The sequence below is a fragment of the Microplitis demolitor genome, chromosome 1, assembly GCF_026212275.2.
Source record: "Microplitis demolitor isolate Queensland-Clemson2020A chromosome 1, iyMicDemo2.1a, whole genome shotgun sequence".
Taxonomy (NCBI): Eukaryota; Metazoa; Arthropoda; class Insecta; order Hymenoptera; family Braconidae; genus Microplitis; species Microplitis demolitor.
Window position 1 is genome coordinate 8,502,390 of NC_068545.1, and position 10,724 is coordinate 8,513,113.

Here is a 10,724-nt window from a genome sequence, read left to right on the forward strand (position 1 = left end):
TTGGATGAGACGTCCAAATCATAAATATGAACTCATTCGGAACTCATCAAGTTGTCATTTTGCTGAGGGGCTTCATAATACAAATGTGTCTCAAGTACAGTCGACGCTCTGAAAATGTCCGCTTTCGGGGCTGTAGGGGAATATATTTTCGAGAAATACAGTCTCCCCACTATCATACCATTATGCTTGATTTGGTCGTAGATTTTATTTTCAAATTCGACTCTCTCTAAGTGTCCGCCTTGAACCTGGCCGGTGTAAGAAACTATTCGTGTATAGAAAATATATACATATATATATATATATATATATATATATTGAGACAATGTGAATTGTCTTCGTCGTCCTCAGCCTTGCGGTTCCCATTTTTCCCCGTCTTGTTGCCGTCTGAAACTACACAAGTCATAGTGCCGTCGTCACATGACTAATTTTCACGTTGACGCATGACCGTGAGGGTGAAGTGGGAACAGAGTTCAGAGGCGAGTTCCAGGCCCTCAATTATCGGTCAATCACTTCGATCTTGGATCTATTAGCGTTCAGAGTTACTTAACTATTCTAAATTAATTATTGTTAGCTGGCAATTTTACTTGCATTTTATCAATCTATTACGATTCAATTTTATTATTATACTTTATATTTTACTGGCAACTTAGCTTGCGATTTCATTGTTGTATATATATATATATATACAAGTACGATCTTGCAGATGTAAAATAATAATTGACGGAGACGTTTAAAAATTAACATAAACATTTAAGTTAATGTGAGATAATTGCATCAATTTTAATAAGGAAACTAGTTTAAAAAATAAATAAATTGTTGATTTTATAACAAATACATCTGTATTTAATTTAGAATAAATATATAAAAGTTATTAGCCAAAATAATCTCGAAATTGAGACTGAAATATATTGTTTGAAGATATAATACTGTAAGTTTCTATTTCTATTTTGTAATTTTAAACATTAGATATCATATTTTGAGTTATATAAATCACATTTATTCGATTAATGCAGGTAAATAATGGCTGAATCAAACATTACATTGGAGCAGAGTGTTATTGATGAATATAAAATCAGTGACGGTACGTTCAGAAGATGGAAAAGAGAAAGAGAAAAAATTGAAGAAATGTGTAGTAAAGAAAATACTAAAAATCGCAAAAAACGTCGATTACTATCAATTGAAGATTTAGATGAAGCTGTTTATTTGTGGTTTTGTTAAACTCGCTCAAACGGTGTACCTATATCTGGTCCTTTGATTAGACAAACAGCTTTGGAACTGAATAAACAATTAGGCGGCTGTGAGTTATTTAAAGCTAGTGACGGCTGGCTTAACAAATGGAAGTTACGATTGAAGATTCGATCGATTAGAATTGCTGGTGAAAAATTGTCTGCTGATGTAAATGCAGCAGAAAATGATAAAAAAACTCTCGCACAAAAAATAAAGATCAGACAGTTGACTAAGCCTCAGATTTTTAATTTTGATGAAACTCCGTTGGTGTTTAAATCTCTACCAGTAAAAACATTTGTTTCTCATGAAGAAGATCACACTACAGGTTTTAAAATCAACAAAGAACGCTACACTGTTGGAGCATGCTGCAATGCAGATGGTTCATTAAAATTACCTTTACTTGTAATTGACAAATCAGCTAAGCCACGTGCAATACAAAATTTGTCACCTAATAATTTTGGTGTTTATTATAAAGCTCAGAAAAATGCTTGGATGGACTCGGAAATTTTTAAAGATTGGTTTGAGAAGGAGTTTGTTGAAAGCTCTGCCTATTGTAGATAATTGCAAAGCTCACACTTTCTTAAAAGTGGGAAATATTGAGGTAACATTTTACCGGCAAATGTGACGTATCTTATACAACCACTAGATCAAGGAATTTTAGAAACACTAAAACGACACTATAAGTCGCAGTTGATATTGTCTATATTAAAAGCTCAAGGAAAAAAAAATAAATCTTTCTGATCATTTAAAGACTCTAACAATTAAAGATGTAATATTATGGATAAGTAAAACATGGAATGATATTACTGAAATGACTATTTACAAATGCTGGAAAAAACTTTTATTAACTGAATACCGGGATGCTACTACTCGAACAGATGAAGTATTTGTAAGTCTGACTAGATTAGATTTTGATAACGTTGGAGTTGAAACACATGCAGTTACTTTGTATGGATCTGATAAAACTACTCAAGAAATCTATTTGAATTTACAAAAAATTAATGGATTTGAAAATGTTTCTTATGAAACAGCACATGATTGGATTACTAGAAATAATCACGGTAATTATCGTACAAAAAATCGATTTATTGATTAAAAAATGTGAAATGATATCAATATAATATACCTGATTGAGAAATCTAATTTGAAATGATTTGAGATTTCGTAACTCTTTATCATTTCGAATCATTCCAAATTGTCTGAATTATTTTATTTTTTAATGTAAATTTTGAAACTTATTTCAGATCATATTGGATTAAAAAATAACAAAATTTTATATTATGATTTCAAGTTATTTTAAATGATTTAAATTGTCGAATTATTTTGAATTAAATTAAATGAAAAAATAATTGTGGAACTTCCGGTTTGCCGGTCAATTGAAAATCATTTGAAATAATTTCATTTTTCGAAACATTTTTAATTAAATTGAATGAGAAAATAATATTGCATATATTTTGAATTATTTCAAATTATAATTTTATTATATATTACAATATGAAATAATTAAAATTTTTCGAATTATTTTAAATTAGATTTTTTAATCAAATATTTGAACATTGAATCTTGAACTTAGTGAACAAAATAACTTTTTTATGTATGTAATTAGATTATTTTTATTTATCGAGATCTTCAGAGGCATTAATCTTCTATTACTACTGAAAATTTAGTTACTTATTTTCTCTAATCAAAAAATAATAAATAATTTATGCAACAATTATTTTTGTGCATATAGCTCTAAGCTGCCAAGCTTATAATGTACTTATTAGGTTTTAATTTTGTTTTACTTTCATAATTTAAAATTAATTTTCAGATATCGAAAAAATTTCAGATCTTACTGTTTTAAAACAATTAGAAAATATTCGAGATGAAAAATTTTTTGATGATCTCAATAACTATCAAACTCCTTCTGTTTCATGTCAAAATAATTTGTCTTTTTTATCGGGATCATTTAACATTTTAAACGCAGATCACTTTTGAATTTATATTTCAAGTGTTTTTCATTTATTCATGTTTTTTTTATGCGTTCCTTGCTTTTGAAAAAAAGTTTCGTATCTTATTAGTATGTAATCATTACATGTTCATAAAATGTGTACAATTTATAATAAAATTTCGATTTTACAGTAATCAATCGTATTAATTCAATGTTTACACTTATTTTACATTATTTATGAAACAATTATTATGGTTGATTCTATATTAATCATTTTAATCGATTAAGTTTATATGCGGACACTTATAGAGAGCGAGACAAATTTCTTGTTGCGGACATTTACAGAGAGTTTGAAAAAATTATTGATTATCCATTGGTGGGGGAATGACTGAACGTTACAATGAGGGGAATGGACATTTTCAGAGCGGCTACTTAGAGGAAGTCAACTGTAAATAAAAATAAAATATTTTTTATTGATGAAAAATAGATAAAAAAAAAAATACAACTTCTTCGGCTTATATTTATTAAATTTTATAATATAACTGGGAACTGTTACTCTAGATGTCCTGGAAAAAGGCGCCGCTGGAAATACTAACGGTCTTCTAGAACTGGATGGTAATCAACATATTTGTATTGAAAATCAATATATTTGTAAGAAAAGGATGAAGAAGGATAATTTAGGATTAATTAAATTTTATGTTACAGATTTTGTTAAGTATAATTAAACTTTATTTATTGACCAATTTTTATTTAAGTCCCCTGGACTTGAACATAACCTTATGACAATTTGATGTTGATCCCTTGAATCTAATCACACACCCTCAAAATAATCGGCTGCTTAGGATCCTATCATCTACGGATTTGCAGCAGCTCAGCATATCAATATTTGGGTCCCCGGTACTACATTCTTCTATGTCAATTCAGGATTTTGGCATCATTAAGTCTATAATCGGTTGGTATTGATTGGTTGGAACGGTTAAATGATATAGCGGCACACTTCTTTATATTTAAATCCAAATTATTGAGTTGGCACCAGTCACCAAGCACGCTGATACCTTGTTGTAGAGCAAGGATATCATCATCACTAGAGATTGATCTGTATAGTTCAAGATCGTCCGCGTAGAGTAAGTAATTTGAGAGAAAGTCTCTCCCAAGATTGTTAATAAAGATATTGAACACAACAGGGCCAAGGTGGGAGCCCTGAGGTACGCCGGATTTGACTCGGTATTCTTCTGAGAGGTGACCATCAATCTTAACTTGGAGATACCTATCTACTAGATAGGATTTTAGTCAACCTGGCGTCACACCTTTAACGCCATACCCAGCGAGTTTTCTTATGAGAATATCGTGGTTTACTCTGTCAAAGGCTTTGCTAAAATCAGTATATATCGAATGGGTCTGGACACCGTTATCCGAAGCTTCAAGTATAAAGTTTACATATAGGAAGTGGATCTACCTCCAACGAAGCCATGCTGCTTATTAGTGATAATTTCTTTGAACAAATAAATTAGTTGTGGTAGAACGAGCTTCTCAAAAAGCTTAGCCAGAGCAGATTAAATGCAGATTGGCCTATAGTTCGATGTATCAGACTTGATTCCAGCTTTATAAATTGGAGTAATATACGAGAGCTTACACGCCGATGGGAAAACACTTCGCTGGAGAAAAACACTCATAATGTGCGTTAATGGCTCACAAAGTCCCGCTGCACAATTTTTTATAAAATAATTAGGTAATCCATCCAGGCCAGCCCCCTCGTTAGGGTTCAAAGCCAGGAGCTGTTTGTAGACACTATCATAGCTGACTTCAAATTCGCTTAAGTCATCTCTCTGATTGTCTGACGATAGGTCAGAGGTCGAGATCTGACGTGAGTCTATGATGTAGACACTAGCAAAGTTCGAAGTGAACAGGTTTCTGATATCCGCGCTAGTGTCTGCATGCTGATTCTTCCAGGACATACTACCCAGTATATCACTGTTGCTACGCTTTTTGTTCTTCACGACGTTCCAGAATTGCTTCAGATCTGTTATGATCGAGTTTTCAACCCATTCAATGTAATTCTCATAGCAATCAGCGCTCAACTTTTCGCATGCAAGTCTAAGTTCTTTTAATTGAAGATAGCCTCTGCGTGAGCCCAGACGCTTGTATTGTGCATGAGCTTTCCTCTTGTGTCTTATTATTCGTTTGAGATCGTTGGAGAACTAGTATGGAAAATCGTTGGCTGCCTTTCTGAAGGTTGGAACAAATTGCGGTACACCATCATTGAGAACTTTATAGAAGATGTTAATTTTATCATCAATTGAGGTAGCGGAGTAAAGCTCAAACTAATTAGCGTTGAGAAAAAATGAATTAAGTTTGACATAATCAGCCTTTCTAAAAGCGAAGGTAGGAGTGTTATCAGGTATCTCTTGCTGGATGATATTTGTCCTCTGGGATTAGTGGTAGGACCCGTATAGTCTTGGTATCAAGGTCACTAAAACAGAGATTAAGTAAGTTAAAATTATTCTGATGTAAAGTATTAAGTTGAGAGTATTCTAAGGAGGCGAAACCTTCTAAAATCAGTTTAGAGCAATCGCCACGCGAGAGGCTGCTTGCCAGGTTGTAATTACCCAGTAAAATGAACTTAGCGTTAATCGACATAGCGTTAATTTCGAAAAGAAAACGTAACAGCAAGCATAGGCTTGCATTCCAAAACTACTCGTTTATACGTACCGATAGGCCTTACACAAAAAACGGTGGTAGAACAGCAGTACTAATAAACAACAAGATTAGCTACTCTACGATACATATCCAAACTCCCACCGTGACAAAATAATTGAATGCACGGCTATTAAGATTAATGTCAAAACTAACAACACGTTAATTATTTTCAGTATTTATGCCGCCTGCAATAATAAAAGAGCTACTAGCTAGCGATTTAAGCTACTAGCTAGCAATGTTTACTTTATTCTAACCAGTGACTGGAACGCCAGAATTACAAGATAGGGTGACATTTGTTCAAATGAAAGGGGAGTGCTCCTTGGCAATTGGGAAGATGAAAATGGCATTCTCTACAAAACAACATTATACTCTCCGGAAAAACCTACATTCCCTTTAGCCAATTCTTACCTAGATCATTGCCTAGCAGACTCACGCATCGAAATCCACGGATTAAACAACAACAAAATTGTGACCCTTCCGTACGACAGTGACCATGATGCCATTATCTTCTCTATTGATAGCAATGAGATATTTCAAGGCTACACACGACCACTACCATCCAGTATCAGATTTAATTTTTAAAAAACTAACTGGAAAGAATTCACGAACTATCTTGATCACATATACCCAGATCAAATAGGCGCTGAAAAAAACAACAATAAAGGAAATAGATGAAAACATCACATAAAAAGAAGGAAAAATACTAGAAGCTATCAATTAAATAGTTCCACCATACAAACCAACGACAAATAGAGGATGCCAATGCGTTAAAAATAAAACTTAAGAAGCTTCACGCTGAAAAGTCAGCACTGGTTGCAGAACTCTATAAGAACCACAGTGGCATCAACAATCTACTAGGTATAATAATTATTGCCATCGTATGTTGTATTTATTAACATATTATATTGTTAACTTTACAATAATTATGAGATTAATACGTATTTCGGGCAAAAAATTAATTTTACTACCATGAGATGAAAATCATTACCGTAAAATTCTCAGCATGTATAAAAGCTACCAAAGAAGGTCTATGAGTTTTATGAAAAATGCTTATGAATTTTGATCAGCCTGCGTGAGCAATTCCACACTAAACTCCAAAATCGCTACACTATAAAATATGACGAAGCACATCATTTGTTACACATCCATTACACACTATATTTAGGGTTAAAACTTTCACCTACTAACCCACGATCTAAGCCAGCAACTTGATCATTGATCATCATTATTGTTATATAAACCAAAAATTATGGAAAAAAAAATATAAAAATCCTATTTATTTCCCCAGAGAAGCATTAACTTTATAATTAAAATAAAAATTATGGATTTTATTTCAAAAATTCCATATAATTATTCGAAAAAGCGACGGAGCTATGTTTACTAGGGAGTACTCTAGCTCATAAAACAATCGGTAATGTAAAATTTTCGGAAGAACACGGAAATAATTAAAATCGTTTGTAATACAGTTTCGTCGCTTTTTCGAATAATTATATGGAATATTTGAGCTCCTGTAATGATCTTAGCTATATTGTATAGTAAATCTTATGTTCTTTTTGCTTCGAAATAGTTGCTCCTTGATAAATAAAAACATTCATTATAACTGCTCATAAATAACATTAACTTTCACTTACTTCTTTTAAAGCCCTACTCAAAGAAAAAAATTTATCGAAATCAATTTATAATATGCAAGAAAAACAAGTGTACAGTGTCAAAAATCGGTACTGATAATAATGTATAACGACAAAAAAATTTTTTCAATTTTCCAAAATCGAAAAAAATAGTAATTATGGAAGGCCCACTACCGAACCAGGCTCAAAAGTTGCAGAATGAATAGAATTTAAGATAGAAAATTTTTAAGAAAATCGAAGGATACATCTTCTTTTAAAAAAACGGTTGAAAACTTAAAATTAAAAAATCTCGATTAAAAGCATTTCGTATATTTGTTTTGTATTTTTTGCAGTAAAGGCCATCTAAATACGAAAATTTCAAAAAAAAACTATTGATTTTTGACCATGATTACGAAAGTAATGATCGAAAAACCATAAAAAGAGTGGTTTTTTTTTAAATTCGATATTTTTTGAACCATTGATAGAAAAAACCTTAAAATTTACCAGGAAGCCTCTTTTACGGGGTAATAACAAACACCAAAAGAGTTTTCGGTAAAAAATGAAATTTCTGTAAAAAAAAAAAAACCGATAGTCATAATAATACACTTCTTAATATCAATATTGAGGGCTCAAACTTGCAGAATAATTTTTTTCGGTCATCAGGAATAATATTTTCACAGTATCGAAAGAAAAAAAAATTAGTCGATTTTTTTGGCCCAGCCAATATATATATATATATATATATATATATATATATATATATATATATATATATATATAACAGCAGATCCATTAATTCTCGACGAAAGTGTGCACACTAGAGTCGGCGATTTTGATGCTGATTTTTTCCTCGAAAGTACACCTAAAAAAGAGATGATCCTGAAAATTTGAGTCCGATATGTGCAAATCCGGTCGCTGTAAAATTTTTCGAATTTAAAAAACAGTCAATTTTTCACTAATTTTCAAATATTTGTATCTCAGCTTCTATATAGCTTAAAGAATCCTGCTTAGCGGCATTCTTCTCAGTAAGACTGATACTTTTATGAAAAAAATAGATGTTAGGTATAAACTTATATCGGGCTTAGCTAATAGCTTCCAACTAAACAACTGTTTTCGTTAAATTTTGCGTATTTATAAAACACTATTATATGTACCGTATTTGAAGTTGAGAGTCGACCAGCAGCTAGTATCTTTTGTCGAGGTAAATTTGAATGAAACCTACCCAGCTTTTGCTTAATTGTTCCGATTTTGTAAACTTATAGCTTTTTAAAACCAATCAAACTTTAAAAAATCGCTGTTTTTAAATAGCTAGAACTTTTTTCTCCAAACTTCGATTTGTTTTAAACTTTCAGGAAAGTTGCTTTCTACTTTCCCCAAGAAACCCTGCGAATTTGGATTAGGAAATTGAGCTTGTATTTAAGGTATAAATTTTTTAATATTGTCAAAATTGCATTGAACCTCATTAGGAATTCCTTAATAGTTACTAATTTAGCTCATCCCGTATGAAAATAACATATATGGTTAAAATATGTGTAAAAATATATGATAAATATCAGAAAATATATGTGGTGAATTTAAATATATTTTCTGATATATTTTTTTTATATTAAGAAATATAATATTTATCATATACAAGTCCGTATATGTTTAGCATATATAAAATATATATGTGTATCATATACGCAAAATATATTTTCATCAAATATGAAAATATATATTCTTGTCATGTACAAAAACTATATTTTTATCATACATATATTTCATTTCATTTAAAAATTTTATATTTTTTAAATATATAAGGAAATATATCAATACATTATATTATAAGAAAAATGATAAATGCATGAAAAAAATTAATATTTTAACTAATTATGAACATGAAATTTTAGTTTTTTGCATCAAGATATACGTGGAAAACACATTATATCACGCGACGAAAGTACCATATCCTTTTCGATGTTATTTGCAGGTATATCTTGATTTTGTCCCAAATTTCAAATCCAACTCCACAATCCATCTTACGGCCTTGAATGGCTTCATCCAAAAATTATGTAAGTTGCATCTATAGAATACATACATTTACTACTGTATATAATTTTATATTAAATCGGCGAAAATCTTTTTATGGTTGTTTATAATATACAATATAATATATCATATTTTTTTTTGTTGCAAACATACATGATTTCATATATTTTAACTATATATTATTTTTTCATAAGGAATAAAATAATGATTATTGAATTAAATAGAAATAATTTCAGGTACATATTCAATAGTTATTGAAATTTTATGTTCTAATGTTACGTAAAAGTACACAAAAATATAAAGGAAGTAACTATTGTAGAATATTTGAAAATTTTTATTTATAAATTCAGATTAACTACTTTAGAATCTTTTTAAAAAAAAATCACTCTTACTTCTCAAGATTTGACAATGATAGGTGTAAGAGAATAGATAATTTAAGTGTCCTTGATGGTTTTCACAGATTCAAATCATTTATCAAATTTTTGTTTAAGTTTTTGAATATCAGCATCTGATACCCATATTGCACTGAAAATATAGAGCATTATTTACAAAATGCAAGACTATGAGTTATGATTTTACTCTGCATATAACTCACAGTTATAAATTTTTCAAATTTTCTACGATAGTTATTTCCTTTATATTTTTTTGTACTTTTACGTAATATTTGATTATAAAATTACAATAACTATTGAATGTGTACCTGAAATTATTTTTATTCAATTCAATAATCATTATTTTATGTGCTAAATTGGTGACTATTAAGGAATTCATTATTAGGTTCAATGCAATTTTGACAATATTAAAAAATTTATACCTTAAATACAAGCTCAATTCCCTAATCCAAATTCGCAGGGTTTCTTGGGGAAAGTAGAAAGCAACTTTCCTGAAAGTTTGAAACAAATCGAAGTTTGGAGAAAAAAGTTCTAACTATTTAAAAACAGCGATTTTTTAAAGTTTGATTGGTTTTAAAAAGCTATAAGTTTACATAATCGGAACAATTAAGCAAAAGCTGAGTAGATTCCATCAAAATTTACCTCGACAAAAGATACTAGCTGCTGGTCGACTCTCAACTTCAAATACGGTACATATAATAGTGTTTTATAAATACGCAAAATTTAACGAAAACAGTTGTTTAGTTGGAAGCTATTAGCGAAGCCCAATATAAGTTTAGACTTAAGATCTATTTTTTTCATAAAAGTATCAGTCTTACTGAAAAGAATGCCGCTAAGCAGGAG

General features: G+C 30.4%; 1 protein-coding gene across 1 annotated transcript; it reads left to right on the top strand.

Annotated features, from left to right (window-relative positions):
- The first annotated feature begins 1,020 nt into the window (after nt 1–1,020).
- Nucleotides 1,021–1,788, top strand: LOC103571353 (jerky protein homolog-like). Its single transcript, XM_008549480.1, has 2 exons — nt 1,021–1,213; nt 1,292–1,788. The coding sequence occupies exons 1-2, from the start codon at nt 1,021–1,023 to the stop codon at nt 1,786–1,788; spliced, it is 690 nt and encodes a 229-aa protein (XP_008547702.1).
- The last annotated feature ends 8,936 nt before the right edge of the window (nt 1,789–10,724 follow it).